The following is a 22704-nucleotide window of genomic DNA, read 5'->3' on the forward strand; positions in this document are numbered from 1 at the left end:
GCACATATTGCCATTTATTTGGCAGTAACCTATGTATTGCCTCCCATTTTACCTTATCTACTTCTTACATCTGTTGACATATTATGAGTTCTTTGAATTCAGGGAACTTGACTCATTTGAACCTTCACAAAATGTAATGTGTAGTGCTAAGTATGGAGTAAACTTCTGTTGTTGTTTTTTTCATTGCTCTTTAGTATACATACGTGTTTTCCTCCAATAGTGGAGAAGGTCAAATTTGACTCTAATTTTACTATGGAAATTATTTATTATATTAAAACTACCTGGTCATAAGCTTAGAAATCTGATGTAGTTCCCTGCTCCCCCAACCCCGCCCCCTTTGAGCATATGAAAATTAGGATCCAGGGAAATTTTTTCTCCAGGGAAATTTTGATCCAAACATTTCTAACTGAGAATGGCAAAAACACAAAAGGAGTTTGGGCATTATACATTAGAAATAAAATAATGTAGGTGGCATTTATTCATGCAGTCAGTGAATATTATTGCCATCTACTAAATGTTAGGCTCTTTGCTGCTATAGCCTAGAGACAGTGATTTTTTCTAAAAAGACAAGATTTCTATCTGATGGAGTTTATAGTCAGTAAACAGACAAAAACTGGTGCAGTAGACATATAATATGTATTTATGTTTATCTGAGCATCACTGATGTATAATGTTGATTTAAACCAGACAGTAACAGTGTAATAAGGATTATGAATGATTAGGGTAGTATGAGAAAGTAACTGGCTGAAAGGTGAGCTACTTTGTATACAGTGATTAGAAAAGGCCTCTTAAGAGAAAAGTACAAAGTAAGACCCAAAGGATAAGGAAGTGCCTAAATTGTGGTCTTTAACCTTTTGCACTCGGATGTCGAGATTAAAATTACTCTTTGAATGTATCAATAATTTGAAATATGAAAAAATCCAAATAAGTAAGTTTGTATGAAAAGAAACTCCAGTTTTTTATTCTACTGCCGCGCTTTGTAAAATCTGGGGTATTTAAAAAATTAAATCCCGAGTAGAATAAAGGAATCGAGAAAAAAGCAAGCGAGTGCAAAGGGTTAAATGTGGTTTCTCCCTAAAAGGACTCTGAATTCCTTGGAAAACTAGCTTAACTAAAGATCTATAATAAGAACTATAAAAGAAACTCTCAAAGTCTGGTGGGGTCATGATATGGGAGCCAACGTGAGGGGACTCCCACTGACCACAGATGTAACAGTTAGCGCATGAAAAGAGTAACGACTACAATAAATTCAAACACATCTTTTACTCAAAGTATATGAGTTCATAATGTTACTTTAAAAATTCATTGTTCACCTTAGGACCAAAACTGGACAATCAAATATTTATCTTGCCATTCCTCTGAGATAACCAAATTGTTCAACGAGATATGGTTCTTTAAAAAGAATTCAAGCTAGTAAATGCAGAAAGAAAGATAATAGGCAATGAAACTTCTCCCATTTTCATATATGCTTTTGAAAATTTTTAAATCAATTTAAAGGAGGGGCAGTGAGAATTCAGCCAGTAGGAATGGGAGTGGTGGAAAGATGTTTTCTGAAAATAGGGAACAGTATGAACAAGATGCAGAAGTGAAAAAATACTGTACATGTTCAGGGAAGACTTAATTGGGTTTCCCAAAGTACAAGTTATGTAAGTGTTGGTATTGTGGATATGCAGTTTTATGTGACTTCTCAGAATTCACAGTTCCTAGAAATAGTGAAACCAGACTCTTACCAAGTTCAGGAGGAACTTGAGATTCAAGGAGCTTCTCTACATTTCCTACTGCCCTTTGGCTATTGATATAGTAAAAAGAAGAATCCAACAATGGATTTAATGAAGCCAAACTGATTTGGCAGCAGACCTTAGTGAAAAGGTACCATAGAGAGAGAGCAGCATTAATTTTTCTTGGGCAACCTCTGCTTAGAGTATGCAGTCTATTAATGTGATTGTTCTTCATCTCAGCATTTTATCTATTCTTTTTAAAGTTGTATGTATAGAGATGAGCATCCCAAAGTTAATGATTTCTAATCCATTACATCAGTCCCTGGTATAGTGTTAGAGGACCACGTATGTTCCCATCTAAAGGTAATATATTCTGTATTTAAAGTGAGTAGTTTAACCTCACTTGCCAACAAAATAGTCTTCTCTGTTCAAATCTTGATACCCACCATACCCATTATAGATAAATACCCTGTTTTGTTCAGGTTCATGTTGTGTTGATAACAGTAATTGGGTATATTTCTTTGTAAAGCCAATTTTCTTTTTCAGTTGAAGTGGTTTGTGCCATGGTATTATTTAAAAAGTAAAACCCCTTTAAATCTCTCTTGAGAAGTATTGGTCTAGAATATTTGTTTATTTTATAAGCCAATGTGTATTTGTGTGCTCCAAGTTTAATGTATTGCTACCTTTCCTGGTATTTGAAAATTTGGCTGCTGGAATTTAGAAACGCAGTACATGTGACAGCAGAGGACTGGTAGGAAATTGAGATGTCAAGCTGTGTAATCAGAGCTTTGTGGAGGTGGACAGTTGTGTTCCCTGTGATATACCAGAGCTAGTTTGTATCAATGGCTGGTGAAGTAAAAAGCATATCAATTTTCAGTTTTCTCATAATTATACTCACTGTTTTTCTTAAAATAAAGATGGGAAGACTGTAACAATAATGAAATAAGTTATAGTGTTCTACCATTCAACATTGATTCTTTACTTCAGAATTGAATTTATATTTGGAAAGATGGGGTTTGCTAAGTACTGTATTTTAGGAAAAGAGTCTCCTTTTGGCACAATACTTATTTTATAAAATATGTGTATTTTTTAAACAGGGTATCCAGAAGTTGGCTAGTCAATATCTGAAGAGAGATTGGCCTGGAATAAAAGCTGATGATCGGAATGATTACAGGTAACTTAAGTAGCTCTTGCCCATTGTTTTTATTTATTTATTATTTTTTAAAGACTTTATTGTTGAGAGTATTACAGATGTGCCCCCTTTCCCCCTCATTGCCCCCCTCTACTCAGTTTCTGCCCTGCTCCAGGCCTTCAACACCCTTGCCCGTTGTTTTTTAAAAAATGGTTTCACTGAGAGCCATGTCACTTGAGGGTAATGTAGATTCCAGTTTAAAAAAAACTTATTTTTTCTGCTGTTTTTAGATGTAATTTCAAAATTATCAAAAATGTTAATCTTTCACAACATATGTAATCTATATAAAAGAGATCTTTTATGTCTTAGACTAATATTACATTTTTAAAATTAATTAATACCCACATATTGAATTTAAGAGAGTAAAGGATAATGAGGCATTATTTCCTCAGCAACCTATAGATGAAACACATTGCAACAATAATGAAACAAGATTGAAATAATGAAACAAGTAATGTTCTACCATGATCACTGATTCTTTATTTTGAAACAAATTCTAAATTTGGAAAGATGGGATTTTGTGAGTTTAAGAGAAAAGAGTTTCTAAGTTTGTTTGTTACTTAAAAACAAATTGACTGATTGTTTGATTTAAAAAACAAGTATCCAGAAATTGGCTAATCAATATCCCACATACACGTTTTAAAGAAGGTAGATGACAATAGAGCGTAAATTCTGTCCTCAGTAACCTATAGATATCTTTAAAGTATTTATAATTTTGTTTAGAAGTTAATATTTTTTTAGATTAATTTAGAAGTATTTATTGGCGTTTGTGCTCAAGACTTAGTGTTGTGGGAACTAGAAGTCAAAGATAGATTTCAGAGTTTGCTGTCTGGCTGGAGTTAAGACTAATGCCCATGAAACAATAACAGAAAAATCAGAGTAACTAAGAACTCATATTAAAGTGTGTGGTTGAGTCTGTATATGAAATCATCAGATAATTATCTTAACCTCAGATAATTTATTAATGGGGCTAGAAAACTGAAAGTACAGGAGAAACCCTAATAGTTCTTCACAATTGCAGGAATGACTGATAACTTAGAAGGTAGCATCTACACTAATAGAAGAGAAAGATGCAAATTGACCGTACCTCCGCGATGCCCACCAGCCAACCAGGAGTGAGTATGCAAATTAACCCAACAAAGATGGTGGGTTAATTTGCATACACAGGTGCCAAGTGGCCTGGGTCCCGGGGACGGGCGCCAAGCCCGCACCCTTCCGGGACCATCGCCGCCCCAGGAGGCGAGGGCAGCCATGCCAAGCCACGCCCGCAGGCTCCTGGGACCATCGCCGGCCCCGGGAGGCGAGGGCGGCTGCGCAGCTTGACAGCAGACAGCAGGGCCTACTTGGCCGTAGCCATGGCGACCCATGAGCAGGCAAGCGGGCCCGCAGGCAGCACCCAGCAGGGCCTGCTTGGCTGTTGCCAGGGCAACCCGGGAGCAGGCAAGTGCGGCCCGCAGACAGCACCCAGCAGGGCCTGCTTGGCCATCGCCAGGGCAACCCAGGAGCAGGCAAGTGTGGCCCGCAGGCAGCACCCAGCAGGGCCTGCTTGGCCGTTGCTGCAGGGACCCAGGAGCAGGCAAGCATGGCCTGCAGACAGCACCCAGCAGGGCCTGCTTGGCCATCGCCGTGGTGTGGAGCAGGCAGGCCCCGCAGAGAGCAGAGAACCATGGGGAGCAGGCCTAAGCCATCAGCAGGACATTCCCTGAGGGCTCCTGAATTGGAGAGGGTGCAGGTCAGGCTGAGGGACCTACCTTCCCCCCCCCCCCCCCATGCACGAATTTTGTACACCGGGCCTCTAGTGATACTATAAGTAATAGATCCATATAGTTGCTACATCTATATATATAAAAGTCTAAGCGACCGTAGGATGGAATGACCAGTTGCTATGATATGCACTGACCATCAGGGGGCAGATGCCCAATGCAGGTGCTGCCCCCAATCCACAGGCCCCGATTGCCAATGGGGCCTGCTGGCCACTCTCCTGGTCCCTCCCCTCAGCTGGCAGGTCCTGATCATTCGATCAGGGCCGGGCCCCATGCTGGGACAGGGAACTGGGGGTGGGTGGCAGCAGACACAGGCAGCGAGGGAAGAAGGAGAGGGGGGAAGGCAGGGAACCTGATTGGTCTTGATCGCCGGCCAGGCCTAGGGACCCCAACTGTGCACGAATTTCGTGTACTGAGCCTCTAGTAGAATAATAAAGGAAGACAGGGAAATAAACAAAAATAGAGACGATGACATACATAAAAACTATATAGTCTTTTTATATACTGTGAAACTAAGTGTCAGGTTATATGCATTACTCATGGTCACACAGCTACTTAAACATGCATTCATTCATTCTTTATCCATAAGATAGATGTGAGATATCTGTTACATGCTAGCTGTGGAAGTAGATTTTAGGGTTGGACTAGAAGAAATGGTGCCTGTGCTGAAGGAGCTTACAGGAAGCAGGCACTATAAACAGTTGTAGTATTCAGTAGTAGTATAGGTGCATTGCAACGGCAGAGGAAAATGAGGCTTCTAGAGCTGAATTTTAAAGGATGTGCAGGAGTTTGCCAGGGTTGTGCAAAAGGAATTCTAAGCAGGAAAAATTCCTTAAAAGCATGGAGGCATGAGAAAATATAAATGTTAGGTAACAGTGAGCAGTTATGTGTGGCTGGTGTGAAGTACGTGGGTTGGAGGGTGAGAGGAGTTTGGGGAGGATACAAAAATAGGCATCATGACGGACTTTACATATCACAGTTTCTTAGAACCATTGAAGAATTTCCACAAGAGGAATCACATGTTCAGCCTCACTTAGTAATAGTATGAAAGTGGATTAGAGGGATGTGAAGAAGAATTTGTAAAGAATAGAATTGCAAGAATTTAATCCCTTGTCTCGTACTTGAACCCTGGAAATTATAGTAGAAAGTAGATTGTGGGGGAAATTTCAGATATACTTAGAAAACTGAAGCTAGAGAATTTGGAATTGATTTGGCAGAGGGTTTTGTGTGTGTGTGTGTGTGTGTGTGTGTGTGTGTGTGTGTGTGTGTGTCTAATTTGTTTTGAGACAAACTATAAAATATTTTCTATAGTTAGGAAACTATAAAGTAGTTTCTCAATATCTAAAATAGCTCTTGGAATATAGAAAGCACTTGATCAGTATCTGCTGGCTGAAGAATGCAGTAGAGGGAAAAAGAGAAAGAGGAAGGACTATAGAATGACTCCTCGGTTTTTTAACTTAGGCATCTGAGAGGATGGTTGTACTGTTATGAAAAAACAGTAGAGAGAAATCAGGATCAAGAGTGAGAATGGCAATTGCCAATTTTTTGTGTGTTTATTAGAGTTTGTTTTCATTCTAGTCATTTAAAATTTTCCTTTTAACTTTTTTTTATATTTGTATTGGTAGTTTACAAATTCTTGCCCAAAAAATGCATGTTTGTAGCATGTATAACAGTATAAAGTGTAATCTCCGCTTTTCCCAAGCTTCTTCCACTCATATTTATACTCCCCCAGAGTAATTGCTGCTAAAAGCATGTGGTCTTTTCTTCCATATTTTCTGGTGTGATACATACATGAACATACACAGTTTTGCTGTTTTTAACAGAACTGGAATCATTATATACATACTAGAGGCCCGCTGCACAAAATATGTACAAGGGGCTTGGCCCTTGAGGCCCAGGCTGCCTGGTGGCCCCGCCCCCTGCCCACTGGTCGTTCAGGAAGGTCGTTCTGCTGTCTGGTCTAATTAGCATATTAGCTCTGTATTATATAGGATGTTTCCGTTACCTTTCCCCTGCTTATACACTCACTTAAGGAGATTTTCTGCCAGTACATTCAGGCTGTGCTGGTGCCATAGTATGAGTAAATTGTAGTTTCGTTATTCATTTCTCTGTTGGTGGTTATTTAGTTTATTACTATTGAAAATAATGCTGCAGTGGATAACTCATGTATGCACACAGTTATGTCTTTGTGGACTATGAAAGTATTTTTAGGGTAAATTTGTAGAGGGGGAAATGCTGGGTCAAAGGGGTTATATATTTAAAATGTTAGTATTGTAAATTATCCTTCATAAACTCTGTGTCAATATACGGGATGGGGCAAAAGTAGGTTTACAGTTGTGAGTATGCAAAACACAGAATTTATTTTGTATTATTATTTGTTAATTACTGTATTATTTTTCCATACAAACAACTGTAAACCTATTTTTGCACCCCCCCTATATTACATTTCTTCATATTTGATTTCAAATTGCCTGTTCCTTTTCATTTTTACCAATAGGGTATGTGATAAGTCTTTTTTAAAAACTGCCAGCCTGATAATACATGCACCATTTAATGCCATTAAACTACCTCCATTTGCCTAGAAACTGAACTTCTGGAACACTACTTTTTCTTGGTTCTTTTTTTTTAAATCTTTGAGGACAGGTTTTCATTCTGTCTTTGTCTGTCCAGGCTGCTATAACAAAATTCCACAGACGGGGTGGCTTATAAATAGCAGAAGTCTATTTCTCACAGTTCTGCGGGCTGGAAGTTCGAGACATGGTCAGGTTCTAGTGAAGTCTCTTTTCTGAATTGCAAACCTCCCAACTTCTGGTTTGTTCTCACATGGGGGGAAGGGTTTGGGAGCTCTGTGGGGTCTCTCTTATCAGGACACGAATCTGCTTTATGACCTAATCAGTCCCCAAAAGCCTTATCTCCTAATAACATCACCTTTGGGGGTTAGGATTTCCACATATGAATTGCGGGGGTGAGGGTGGGAGAGTTTACAAACATTCAAACCATAGCAAGTCCTTTCTACGTAAATGTTTCTTAAAGTTCCCTCAGTTCTCTAGTGACGGCTTTAAGTACTCTTTATATCCCTATCTCTAAATATTGCCTATAAACTAGTAATGATCATATGCTTTATCAAGTCTTCAATCTTGGGAACCAAAACGTCAGCTGCCTCCAACTTTCACTTCTTTCTAGATCTTTTTATATTGTTGTTGTTTTTAAGAATGTTAAGTTGCTGCTTCTCTGCTTGATCGTTGCTTTTCACAATTTCATTTGTTACAATACCACTAACTATCTGTAGGCCTACTGTTACTCCCTGGCTTGAAAATCTTCTATTGTTTCTCCTTCCCAATAGGATAAAATAAAATAAAATAAAAATTTTTAAATATTCAAAGCCATGGAGAAACCTGGCTCCAAATTACCTTTCTGTCCTTGTCTGCCATTTCTCCATTCATCCTTGGTTCCCAACCCTTGGGCACATCAAGCTGCAGTTGTATTGCAGTTCATATCACACCTCAGCTGAACTTCAGTCAGTCATCCTCCCTGCCTTCCTGGTTGCCTAGGCTCAGGATACTCTCCCCTCCTACCGAGAACAACAATACCCGAATGCTATTTATTTATTTATTTATTTATTTATTTATTTATTTATTTAAAATATGTTTTTGTTGATTTCAGAGAGTAAGGGAGAGAGAGATAGAAACATCAGTGATGCGAGGGAATCATTTAATCGGCTGCTCCCTGCACGCCCCCCACTAGGGGTTGAGACCATAACCCAGGCATGAGCCCCCACTAAGAATCAAGCCGTGACCTTCTTCATGGACCGATGCTCAATCACTGAGCCACACCGGCCAGGATGAATACTTATTTATTAAACACCATGCTTTTTCCTTGTTATCAGTTACTGTATAAATTAATCTTAGATTATGAACTTATCACATTTCTAGAATCTGCTTGATGTGTGGTGCTATATTTCTGTGCCTGGGTTTGAGATGAGAGGAGAAGGTAGAAAATAGTTATCTAGAAGAGTGAGATAATAAGTGGATTAGAGGAATAGAGGATTGCTGGGTGCACTGAGGCGCTAGTAGAATTTATTGACATCAATTTATAGTGAGAACAAGCAGCATGATTATGGTTTTCTCAGCAACGTTCTGCTGCACAGACATCGATATGATATAAACAGGATTTTGGATTTAACCAGTGTTGGAACTTGTGGATTATAATGATGAAAAAAAGAGGGGTCGAGGGCAGTAAGAGTGTACATGAGGAAGTAATTGTAATGGTGGACATGAAGCCAGGCAGGTTAAGGAGCTGAGAAAGGAGATCATGACAGGTTTGAGAGACTGTGGGAAGGGGGTAGGATCAAATGGATTGTGGGTGTTCTGATGGGGTTGAGTAATTGTTAAGAGTCAAAATCCTAAAGGGAATGAGGGCTAACAGGAGTTATTGGTCAGCAAATAGATAATTAAATTGGAGTTAGAGCAAAGAGGTAGTTGTTGGTAATGGCAAAGTCTAGGTTATGACCATGGGAGTGCAATTTCCAAGTGGATAGCCTTAGAAAAATTTCACAACCTTTCTAAGTCTTACTTTTTTTTCCTGCAAAATGTTCCTGCAAAATGGAGATAATGCCTATCTTACGAAGTTATCATGCTGATTAAATGGTATGATAAATGTAAACTACATGACTTAGTGACTAGCATGTGATAGGTTCTTAAAATAATTTCTTTCCTTTCTTTTGTAATTTTGAGCCTCATTTCCTGACCTGAGCAGAATAGTAAAATACCATACATGCTTGATACTTTTCCTTCTGCTTCACAATTACTTATATGAAGTGGTATAAGTGAACATAACGTATAGTGAAATAAGATAAAAAAATTTAAATCACTCTACAAGCCATTATTATTTTTCCCCAATCAGAATGAAAAACACCACTAGCTTAGAACTACCACTACTGTGTTAACAAGAAGTGCTTCTCTTTTACAATTCTGCTACTGTTGCTATTTATTCATTTAAAAGAATCTGTGTGCCACATCGTTTGCATTTAATTGTTAAAATAGCCCTGTGAGTTACATTGTGCAGGTATTTTTGTTATTGCTTTGTTTGCCAGTTGGGGAACTGAAAGTAAAGTGAAAAGTTACATATGATTATATTGCTTAAACTAGAACTTGAACCCAAGTCTTCTGACAGACTAGTAACTGAATTCTGTGTTTCCCATGGTATCTCATTGTTGAGAATATGATTGCCTCCTGTAGATCTGTTACTCTATAAAGATCTCCTTTTAAACTGTATAATGAAAAGATTTTTTTTATTGTATAGGCCTCATTGTACAGTATTATAAAATGAATTTATATATTCATCCATTTCTTTTTTTCATTCATTGCATAATTATTATAATCTTTCTAAATGGTAGGCCATGTGCTAGGTCCTAGGAATATAATAGTGAAAAAGACATACACCCCTGCCTTCATGAAATTTTCACTATAGTGAGAAGGACAGACTTTAAACAATGACATAACACTGTTTATAATTGAAGGAAAAATGCTCAAGACAAGTGAACAAATAACAGAGAGGGTCTTAGTGACTGAGTTTGTGGGTCGGCTTGGTGGTGATCATAAAAGACTTTCCTAAGGAAGCTGCATTTAAGCCAAGATTTGAAGGATGAACAACAGTCATCTAGGTCAGCGTTTTTCAACTGGTGTGCTGCAGCACACGGATGCGCCGCAAAAAATTTTAAAACATGCAGTGCCTGACTATTTAGTCAGGGGCACTGACCGCTTTTCCCTTAGATTGTTAAATTTAAAAAGTGACAACAGCCAACACAATAGCAGTCTGGTGTGAATGAATTAAAATTATACCTATTTTTGTGTGAGATTAACAAAATATGTGTTTTCTCATTTTTATTAGGATTTTAAAATGTATTTTAATATAAATTAATAGATTATAAAAACATAGTGCTGAGCTTTTGATTCTTTGAGGAAATCAGTTATTTGGACTGCTTTGGAGGTCCTGTGTGAGTTCACACCCAGGTTGCATTGATTGTCATGCAGTAAGGCCTTAGAGGAAATTGATTTTGCTGTTCTTTAACTCCATCAGTGCTTTTATGCTGATAGTTTTTGCTAGCACGTTACACTGAATCTTTCTTCCAAAGATTCATTTATTTATTTTTTATCTAAATAAATGAATATTTCCATCTAAACCGATTCATTTGACATGTTACAAAAACTAATTCTTTACACAAATTAATTGTTTCCTTGGTTGAAAAATAGTTTCAAGTTTTTTTTAGTTCTAATTACGATAGGGGCCCAGCTAATATTTCTTTTGTTTTCACAAATCATCCATTGGACCCTCCCCAGCTAGCATTTTATGTAGCATATGGCCCTATACATTGCTGTAGTCGAAAATCCACGTGGCATAGGAAAGGAAATCTGAGGAGATGAATGTTGTAGTCTATCAGTGCATGTATCTCATTTTATAAAACAAATTACCATCCATTATTCTGATATGTTATAAAATATGTTGATAGTGTAAGGTCATACTAGAACTGGCTAAGGCATTTAGCAAAGGAGAAGAGAAGGTTTGAAAAGGAAGTTGGCTAAAAAAAAAAACACAGGTGAATAATTATTTGACTTTACCAAGAGATTGCTGAGCACATTTATCAAGCAAAGGTAATGGGATTTGCTTGAAATGACGCCAAGCCACAGTGTGATGCTGGCTACGCATTATTACAACAGAGAAATAGATGTTAAGCAATGATACCATAGACTTCTTTTGTCAGACAGATAGACTTCTCCAGCACACGAGCAGTTGTTCTCCACCCCCACTAGCTGCATCAGTTTGTGTGAGAGAGTAATAATGATGTAGTTCAAATAGAATGTACCTAACCTTCATCTGTATTTCAGTACTGCTGCATTCTTGTGTGATTTAATTCTCTAAATCTGAGTCTCAGTTACTTCATCTATAAAATTAAGAAAATACCTTGTTGAAATAATGACACTTGATATTCATAATGATGACCCTGAGACTATGAAAGTCCTACAGGCTGAATTATTGACTGATTTTTATAGTGTTAGCTTTGTCTGGAATTGCAATCCTTGTATCACTTTACACCAGTAATCTGAATAACTAGTAAAAGCAGCCAATTGTTAAGCCATAGAGAGATAGAGTATATGCGGTGTTTCTACTTACGTATTCTAAAAATAGTGCTCCCTATAAACCAGTATAAATACACTTTTAACTATAAAGACAACATTCTTTCTGTTTGTCAGTGTTAACCCGTAAGAAAAAGGTTAGACAACTTTTCTCTTCCCTACCTAATGCTTTTCTGTCCCTCTTTGAACTTAGGAGCATGTATCCTGTTTGGAAATCTTTTCTCGAGGGAACAATGCAGGTAGCCCAGTCTCGGATCAATATATGTGAAAACTATAAAAACTTCATTTCTGAGCCTGCAAGGACAGTGAGAAGCTTAAAAGAACAGCAACTAAAAAGGGTATTGTTTCTATTTGTTCTTTTATTATATGCATTTTAATATCTCAGTGTTATATTTGTAATCTGCAAGATTATATTAAATTGCATTTAATACTTGGAGCTTTCCTATTTGGTCACGATTCTGATTTCAACACGGTTTTCTGATTACAACAAGTACTTTCTAACTACTGTGTTTTATTAACTGACAATGGTGAGTGTAAATTTAATCTGGACATTCTTAAAGTTCTGTAAATACTTAAATATTAATTTTCAACTTAGCTTAAGTAAATAGATCTTAGTTTTACAACATTGGTATAGTTTGGTGTATATTAAAATAGTTAAAATTTATTAATCTCACTGAGTCTTAAAAAAATTCAACATAGTTTCAATTAAAGCCATTTTGCATAATGATTTAAAAGAAGTTGACACTTTTTGACAAAATATAAAGTTATTACCAAAAATGATATGCTCTAAAGTTTAATTATATAGATTATGTAAAAGTAAAAGTTTTCGAATAGATCTTTCTTTGATTATGCAGAAATTAAAAATTCACAGAAAAATCATTATTAAATGTGATTTTTATGAAAGGCTTGCTATTGAAAATAGATGATTGAATTGTGTCATTTTTGGAAATAGAGTTATAAAAATAGGGATTATCATGATACCTAAGAAATTAAATTTTTCTAATGAAAATATCAGTACTTTAGAAAATATTAAGGTAATTATTTAAGAATATAATGTTTAAAAAAAAAAAGAATATAATGTTTTAAAGCCATCCAGTATTTTGATTCTAATTGTCAGTTGGATTTTCAGAACTTTTGTACAAACAAAAAGCAACAAAAACTATTCTTCCTTTTTGTCAAAGCATAATAACTATGTTAAGTGTATGTTGTGTGTATATAAAATTTTAATCTCTTTTGAGCAGTCAGATAATATCAGTTGATCTTAACAGATGTTATAAGAATGCATTTGTTTTATCTTTGATCAAAGACCTTTTTTACAACAATATGGTGAATAAATTATATAACCACTGACCAAACAGTGCTTTTGATTTTAAAGTAAATATTTTGAATGTGTATATATATATATATATATATATATATATATATATATATATATATATATATATATATCCATTTGTGCATGCTGAGAAAAGACAGAAAATGAATACTCTTGTAACTTCCTAACTGGCAATACCATGTTTCAAATAGCCAGTGCACTCAACAAATCTAATTGAATTACTGGAATGTTCCACCTTTTTCACTACCAGAATATTTTGAAAGAGTTTACCTCTTTTACTTTTTTTTCTTCCATTGGTAGAATAGTCTCTGACCTGAATGTAACCAACATTCCTTAGCAAAGAATGTTTAGTGAGATTTGACAAGCCCTTATATGTGAATTAACTTGTTTTATATTATAGCTGATAATCATGTTATGTTTCATGTAAGCAATTGTTAAACATTAGGTACATATTAGGCATAACTGTCAGGACTGAGATTATAAATGACACAAACCAACTTCAAACTGGTTTAAGCCAAGATGAAAATGTATTCGCTTATAAATTTCAACATCGATGGAATCCAGGTGGGGTGGATCCAGGTGCTCAAATAATGATATTAGAATTTAGTTTTTCTTCCCATCCATTAGCTCTGCTTTTTCCAATGGCTTCATTCTTTAGCAACTCTCTCCACAAGGTGGCCCCCAAAGTGCCAGATTTTAAAATCTTATAGCTAGCCATTCCATGTTTTCCATTTTCCTAGTAGTTCCAACAAAACCACCAGAATTGAAACTCATTGGGTTATCTTGGCTCACAGCCCACCCACTCCAGTCAGGAGTTACAATCCTCATATAAACTACATGGACTAAAAATGGGGAGAGAGATTCTCCAAAGGAAAATGGAGATGGATTCCCAAAGAACATTCACAAACAAAAGCAGCAGATGGCCACTGCAATTGGCTTCTCCAGTTGTACCTCCCAAACTTTATGACAACTAACTCCATATAGGAACAACTAAACCATCTACATTTTCTTTTTCTTCTCAGGCTGGCTACCACTAGTGCTAGGCCTGAGGCCACTTAGCAGGAATTAGGAGCACACAGAGGCCAGATGCTGCTAATTTGGGAGATTTTAGAAAAGTCTGAAGCATGAGCCAAGAGAAGCTGTTTGTATGGCAAAGCCACTAGTAATAGCTTGGGTGGGCCCACAAGTTGGGTGGGTCAGGGTCTCAGGGAATCACCAGGTTGGGGTGAACATTGATTGTAAGCCTAGTTGATGGATACTCAGATATGGGGCCTGCCGGGTGGCTCTGTGGAGTTAGGGCTCAGAAAAGGAACAATGGCCTCTTCCAGCACTGCTGTCTGGGAGAAAGCTGCCCCTGAGCCCTTGCCCTGAAGTCAGACAATTCAGTTCTTCCCCTGGTGCCTTTGGAGCTGCTGCCCCAGCACTGGAGCTCAGAGCAAGTGAGTCTGGGCCCTTTAAGAGGAACTGCCTGGGACTCCAGCCAACCTTTGTCTGCCTCAGCCTCAATCCCCACTGGCTTTTACAGCTAGAAGTTATAGGGACTTTTCTTCCTGGCGCTGAAACTTTTCCCCAGGTTGGAGGTTCTGATGTGGGGCCCCAGGGACCCTTCGCTCCTTAGCGGAGGACCTCTGAAGTTGAGATATTTCTCCTGATTTTTAACCACCACACATGGTGTAGGACCAGCCCATTCGGTATCCCTGCCCCTCCTACCCATCTTGATATGGCTTTTCCTTTATATTCTTAGTTGTAGGACTTCTGTTCAGCCATATTTCAGGTGTTCTGAATGAGGGTTGTTCTCTAATTTAGTTGTAATTTTGATGTAATTATGGAGGTTCCTAGTATCGTGTTAACCCATGCCTCCATCTTGACTGAAACTCCTCATATTTCTATACAACCTTTATGCTTATTTTTTATTATTTCTGAATGAATTTTTCATTTATGCTACTTTATTTCCTCTGTTTAATCATACCAATAATCTGCAATAAACGTTAACTTTGTTCTTTTAAGTTATTTTTTTAGGGTAAATTTCCAGGACATGACTACTAGGTCAGAGAACCTATTAGTTTGTAGGACTTGGATGTATTGGCCCAAGTTACTTTAATTTTTATTTCTGCTTTCAAGTTATTAGCAAGCCCACCTGTCCTATCTCCATCTAAGAGATCGCTTGTAATCCTTCTGTGTCATATTCTTTCTGTGTCATACTCAGAGGTCATACTTTTAAAAAATTTTTTACTACGATCTAAATTATAATATCCAAGTTTGTCGTCATTTTATATGATCCCTTAGCCTTAATGTAAACTTATACACTCAATTCTGTCTGCTCAGTGCTGATAACTCTTGGGGGAGAGCTGGGCTTTCCTTAACATAGGCAACATTAAGCTTCTTTTTAAGTATATAACTTAGTCCACCCCAGAAAAATGGATTCCCACAGACGAAATTTATTTTAGAAGTTGGAAAGAAAACCCTAGGTAATCTTTTCATTTGCAAATTAAGTTTGATGACTTTTTAAAAAAATAAATATTTTTGGTATTTTGCTACATAGAGAGCACTTTCCTTTGAAGAAGAACCCTAATTACTCTGACTTGAAATAGTTCACTTGGGTGATGGAGAACATTTGGTTGTAGGGGAAGAAAGGATTACAAGCGATCTCTTCAGTGTAAACATAGGCTATCACTAGTAGTTTAATAACTAGTATCTTAGAAACATATGTAAAGGGGAAAAAGCAAGTAGGAATAGAATCAACCAGAGTTTTGTAAGAGTTTTGAGAATCTTTTTAAAGATATGAACTATCACAGTGCATCTGATACTGTGGTACATATAGAAAATAGTAGCCTTTTGGGTGGCATTGTTCAGTAATATTTAGGTAAGTTTCAAGTGTACAGTTCTTGGTGCATCATCTGCATATCGCATTGTGTGCTCACCACCCAAAGTCTAGTCTCCTTCTGTCACCATATATTTGATCTCCTTTACCCTCTTCACCCAGCCTCTTCCCCTCTGGTAACCACCATACTCTTGTCTGTGTCTACGAGTTAGCTTATTTTATTTGTTCATTTGTTGCTTTCTTTTATATCCCACATATGAATGAAATCATATGGTTCTTGTACTGTTCTTCCTGGCTTATTTCACTTAGTGTGATACTCTCAAAATCCATCCAGATTATCTCAAATGTTAGTATTTTATCCTTTGTTATGGCTGAGTATATCCCATTATACATATGTACCACATCAGGTTTATCCAGTCATCCATCGAAGGACACTTAGGTTGTTTCCGCGTATTGTCTACTGTGAGTAATGCTGCAGTGAACATAGGGTTACATATATCTTTACAAATAAATATTTTCAAATTTTTCAGGTAGATACCCAGAGAAGGGATTATTGGGTTATATGGTAGCTCTAATTAATACCCTTTTATACGGTAGATGAAAATGAATTAAGTAATCTTCATTAGATGTTTAGTCACCCATGACTGAGGAGAGCTGTCTTGTTCTTCAAAGGATTGGAAGTAAGGAGTGGCTGTGTGTGTGTGTGTGTGTGTGCACGCGCATGTGTGTGTGTGCGTGTGCATATGTGCTCATGTATAGGTACCCATGGTATTCAATTTGTGTGGATATACTGAGACCCTATCCCCATGGTTGTAGTCCCCTGGAAAACCTTTGACCTACTATGTTTAGTTTCCTCTCAAAATAGATTAGCAGACCCTTTCGTTGTGTATATATCACTATAGGACTCTTGGGCTTCCCTTCATTGATTAGTTTTTCTGAGACCAAGCTTGTTTGGATGAACATTATAGACATATATGCCTTACTCCTGGTTCCTCTTTTAAATAATTGATTTCATTTTCCCATGAAACACAATTGTATCTTTCAGACCATGCTTCAGTTTGTGTTCTTAATATCTAATTGTAGCCATGGAGCATTCTCTCAGCTCTTCACACCTGCAAACATGGCATTATTGGAATGTTTATTACTTCTCTCTGGGATTGTCAGGTTGTCATGGTATTATTTATTAAACAAGAGGTTTGTATGTGATAAGAACTTAAAATTAAGGAGAAAGAAAGATTTTTCTGCAAGATAAAAAAACCTTACTATTTAAGTACTATATCTTTACAATGAAATATTATTCAGCCATTAAAAGTGTAGAAGCATCAATGCTTGGTATTACATAGATGAACCCTAAAAACATTATGCTAAGTGAAAGAAATGAGACATATAAGGCCATATATTTTATGATCCCATTGATAAGAAATATCCGGAATAGGAAATTCATAGAAACAGAAAGTAGATTAGTGGTTGCAGGGGCTATGGTAGGGGGAAATGGGGAGTTACTTGTAAATGTATCGAGTTTTTTTTGTTGTTGTTTTTTTGTTTTTGGTTGTTTAAAATGTTCTGGAACTAGTGATAATGGTTTTACATCCTTGTGGATATACTAAAAACCACTGCATTATATACTTTTAAAAAGGTGAGTTATATATTAAGTAAATGATATGTCAACATTTTTAAAAGCTTACTATTTTAAGATAAAGTATCTCTATATTAGACCTTAAAAACGTGGTTATCACAAAACTGGAATAGATACCATAATAGTTTATATGGTAAATGGTATAATTACTTCCTCACTGTATGACTTAGGGTAAATTATTTAACCTATTTGTATCCCCATCTTAAAATGGGACTAATCATATGAATAATTTGATCACTGAGTTGTTTCAAGGACTAAATGTAAAAATGCCCATAAAGTGCTAAGCATAATGCATTGTCAGTCATCAGCACTCAGAGGTTATTTTCCAGGACAAAGTTGTTCAGCAAACTGTGACACTGTATCATACATTGCTTTAAGTGGGAGTGTCAGCAGCTGTTCACTGGATCTTGATTTGCAATTTGAGGGAGTCCAGGAGTGCTGATTCTTCTCCTGGGTTTCCATCCTAAGGGGATAGTGCACAGTCCTTGGGACAAACTAATTTATGTAAGCCTGAAAATAAAATCGTAATAATTGAACTCTTTATTTTACAGTGTGTGGACCAGTTGACAAAGATCCAAACTGAATTACAAGAGACAGTGAAAGATTTAGCTAAAGGCAAAAAGAAGTACTTTGAGACTGAACAGATGGCTCATGCAGTACGAGAGAAAGCTGACATCGAGGCAAAGTATGTTTTAGAATTTGTGAAAAAGTGATTATGCAAATAAATGTTATTTTTGCCAATCCTTTGTTTTCTATTAATACTGGGCATAGACTCATTCTTAGGTTATGTTGGTTTCATCTGACCTATAAGAGTACTTCAGATCAAAATTTTCTTTTATATTAGCTGATTTTACTTCATATAGCCAAATGAGAAGATTTGATTAGTCACTTTTTACACTAAAGAAGATGAATATTGTATTGAAATCTTAGCAAAAGTCTAGTTAAAGTTGGTATGGTGTCTGAATATCAGGGTTTCAGAGCCTTATTTTTCTCATGCTAGACTCTAAGTCAGTTGTAGTTGGAAATCCCTGGTCCTCAGCATGTCATTGAGGGAGGGACCATGGACACATCACGTGAACACGGACACTGACCTCAGTGTAGAGACCCTGCCTCTGGCACAGTTTTCCTCTTATGTGAAATTCTAATATGTATACTTTTTTTTATGTCTGCTTCAGCAACTTTGTGAATTTTACATCCGTATTTGTGATTTACAAATTCATTCTTTTGAGAATAATTAGGAAAAGAAGGAACTGGCATTTGGTAATAGCAAGAGCTAATGAAGCAAGCAGTAGAGTTGCAATGACAACTTGAGAAAAGATAGTTTTTAAGAAAAAATAAGCCTGTATCCTAGAATGGGACTCTGAAGAGGTCTGTGAGGAGAGCTAAGACTCCCACTCAGTGCTCACTGATGCAAAATCTAGGGGTCTGAACTCTGAGTCATGAAATCAGAAAGGCTATGAACACTTGTATAGACTAGTAAGGTGTGGGGGGTGTCTTCCTAATATGTTTTTATCTGCAAGAAATTAAACAGTCTCCTAAGTATCTTGTGAAAATTTAAGGACTCCTGGGAAGTATATGTACTACCGAGGGATGGTAATTGAATAGTCATAAAGTATGGGAAATATATTTACTATTTACTGTTTCCCTGATTTAAAGTATTGTCTTTCTTATTTTATTTTTGTCAGCATACAAATATTTCCTGTAGAGGGAATGAACCCATCTTCCCAACAAGAATCAAAATTTTGTAGATCAAGTGATCTCCATTAGGAATATCCTGTTATGGAACTTGTTTGTTAAAATTCAAAGGGATTCTAGAACAAAGAGTTGACTGATTTGTAGCACATACAGAAATACCTATATACCTGTAGGCAGGGCCTACAGGGTGAAAATGAGGATAGTTGAAGGCTGTTCCTGAGAAGTGTGGGTTTGACATGGTCAAATGGTCACAGATGCTGATCGAAAGGAACTGCCTTCTGACATGGCCCAAATTCAAAGGGGATACAAATTGGACTTTTTTTTTTTCTTTCCAAAATATCTTTATTGATTTCAGAGAGGAAGGGAGAGGGAAAGAGAGACAGAAACATCAATGATGAAAGAGAATCATTGATTGGCTGCCTTCTGTGCCTCCTCCAGTGGGGATCAAGCCTGCAACCCAGGCATGTGCCCTTGACCGGAATCGAACCCAGGACTCCTCTGTCCGCAGGCCGACACTCTATCCATTGAGCCAAACCAGCCAGGGCAGAAATTGGACATTTTAGTTCAGAGTGTAACTTTTCTAGAAAATTAACTTCAGAGTAAGAAATGCCTTTTCATCTTTACTCACTCACTACTTGTTTATTGAATAATTACTTTATATTGGGTGCTATGGGTACAGATATGAGTAAGATTAAATTTTGTGCCCTGAAGAAGTTTAAAGCCTATAATTAAAGACAAATATATTTAAAAGTGATTTTATGATTTGTTTATTCCCAGTAAACTTAAAGAAACTAAGTGCCTAAAGTCACTTACCTAGTAACTAATTTATTTGTAGTAGTTGTCCTATATAATAAAAAGCTAATATGCAAATTGACTGAACGGCAGAACAGCTGGTTGCTATGATGCACACTGACCACCAGAGGGGCAGACACTCTTACATGGGGAGCACCGCTCAGCCAGAAGCTGGGCTCACAGCGGCAGTGGCGGTAGCTTCTCCCACCTCCGTGGCAGTGCTGAAGGTGTCCAACTGACGGCTGCTGGACTGCGAGACGGGCACAAGCAGGGCTGAGAGACCCTCCCCACCCCCACCCCCCCAGTACACAAATTTCATGCACCGGGCCTCTAGTATGATAATACGTAAGCATGGAAAGTAGATTCATTTTGCCTAATGTAAAAGGAAACCTTTATAGAAGTGATGTTTGGACAGAGTCTTGGAGAATGAATATGGTTTTTCTAAGTAAAGATGAAAAGGAAGATCAGGAATGGGGATGTGAAAACTGGACTATATGTAATTTGATAAATGAATTTGACTGTTGGTGAGATGTGTACTTTAGGAGAGATATGCACCTCAAAGGAAGAGGGATACCATTTGAAGGCAAAGGTGAGTTCCGATTTGGATATGAAGGTTCTATAAAACCTGGGGACCATTGGTGTGAATGTATTTGGTAGGGAGTCATATAACTCATTCTCAGATGAGAATCTGGGGGTTAATTGCCTTTCAGATGATAGGTATAGAGATGAAATCATATATAAAATGAGATGGGAGGTTGAGTTGGAACCCTAAGTGATGTTAACATTTGAAAAGGTAGATGAGGAAGATTTCATTATATATAACTTATTTGTTCTAGATAGTAATCATTGAGGACAGGGACTGTATTATTCTATCGATTACCTACTTTAGTACCATACAAGAATTATATGAGGGTTCATAAATGAAGCAGAAGCCAGAAATTTAAAACCTTATATTGGAAAATCCACACACAACTCAGACTATTTGGATAATGGCTACAAAAAAGGATAATTGAGAACCCCCAAAACAGTCTTTCTTAAACCTGAATGGGCCCTCTAAAATTTTAAAGTGTGTGGCCTTTGCTTTTCTAGATAAAAATGAATACGAATATAATTGATAAAAACCAAACCCCCATGAAGTATGAATATGGCAAGGTAGAAAATAGCAGGAATATCTTGGACCCAATTTTTTTTAAATGTTTCTCTCTTATTAGAAAAGTGAGAGGCTGCTTTTGCTATCCTCGTCGCATTTGTTCTGCAGGGACTGGCTTGCCCTGTGGTCTGTACTTCATATCATGGCAAAGCTGCAAACACATGTGTTGAATTCTCCATGGCAATCACCATGACACTGCATTCAAGACAAACTTTGCAGCTTCACATTTTACTGATTGTAGGAGTATTAATTGTTTCTTAGCAGTTGTCTATTGACTTTCTTCTTGTTATCTCTGGTTGTTTGGGTAAAGCCAACATATTTTTACTACTAATTGTTAGATTATGGTTCCTCTCCCATACTAAAAGGGATTGAGGGAAATCATGACACCAGGTTGGGAGAAGACAAAACAGAACAAAACGCATATAGGGCAACATACACTGATGAACAAAAACAGATCCAGAGACAGAGAAGCATCGATCAGACCGTCAAATCTCAGAGGGAAGCTAGGGGATGGCGGGGGTAAGGGGGAGAGATCAACCAAAGGACTTTTATGCACGCATATAAGCTTAACCAATGGACACAGACACCAGGGTGGTGAGGGCATGAGTTGGGGGAGTTGGGGGGCAATAGGGGGATAAGGACACATATGTAATATCGTAATCAATAAAGAAAAAAATATATGTGTTGTGTGTGTGTGTGTGTGTGTGTGTGTGTGTAAATAAATAAATAAATAAATAAAAGCAAAAAGTTGGAAATAACCCAACTGTTCAAGAATAGGAGATTATAAAATAAAGTATTGCACATCCATGCACTAATAAAAACAAACAAACATATAGGGCAGAGAGTCCAGGGACTTTCTCATTGTGTTGCAAATGCTATATTAAGAGTGAAGAGGGCACATAGGCAGGCACCCAAACAAGAACTTTTAATGTGAGAAATAATGGAATTAAGGACTTGCTAGAGTCTGGTCACTATTATACTGTAGACTAGTAGCCCATTTGCAGGAAAAATCCTGCAAGCGGCCGCATGCGCTGCCGCTTCCGCCGCTGTTGCAGCTGCCGCGCCTGCACCCGCGCGCCGATGCCACCCGCCCCGCCCCTCCACCCCACTCCGCCCCGTTCTGCCCCGCCCCGACCCGCGTTCTGCCCCGCCCCGCCCCGCCCGGGCTTTCCCTCTGGCAGCCATCTTGCTTTCCGCTTTTCCTCCATCTTCCTTCTAAGTTGTCTTCAGTCTTCACTCCTCCCTCCCTCAGCGTATGCAGATTAACCGCCATCTTTGTTGGGTAATTTGCATACTCACCCTGATTGGCTGGTGGGCGTGGCTTTGGATGGTGGGCATGGCTTGGGCGTAGCGAAGGTGCGGTCAATTTGCGTATTACTATTTTATTATATTAGATTGCATCGTGGCATTGTTGCAGCCTATCACACAGTGCCCTGAAAGCCGATAATCTTTGCCTCCATAGGTTGGT

The 22704-nt window shown here is 37.6% G+C and overlaps 1 protein-coding gene across 1 annotated transcript in view; it reads left to right on the forward strand.

Annotated features, from left to right (window-relative positions):
* Positions 1-22704, forward strand: part of FCHSD2 (FCH and double SH3 domains 2) — a 201083-nt gene that overhangs the window by 76632 nt on the left and 101747 nt on the right. The window contains exons 4-6 of the mRNA XM_054724870.1: positions 2816-2892; positions 12000-12144; positions 18151-18284. Of these exons, the coding sequence (XP_054580845.1) occupies positions 2816-2892; positions 12000-12144; positions 18151-18284 (356 nt within the window). The remainder of the gene's footprint in view (positions 1-2815; positions 2893-11999; positions 12145-18150; positions 18285-22704) is intronic.

Source organism: Eptesicus fuscus, chromosome 13 (genome assembly GCF_027574615.1).
Source record: "Eptesicus fuscus isolate TK198812 chromosome 13, DD_ASM_mEF_20220401, whole genome shotgun sequence".
Taxonomy (NCBI): domain Eukaryota; kingdom Metazoa; phylum Chordata; class Mammalia; order Chiroptera; family Vespertilionidae; genus Eptesicus; species Eptesicus fuscus.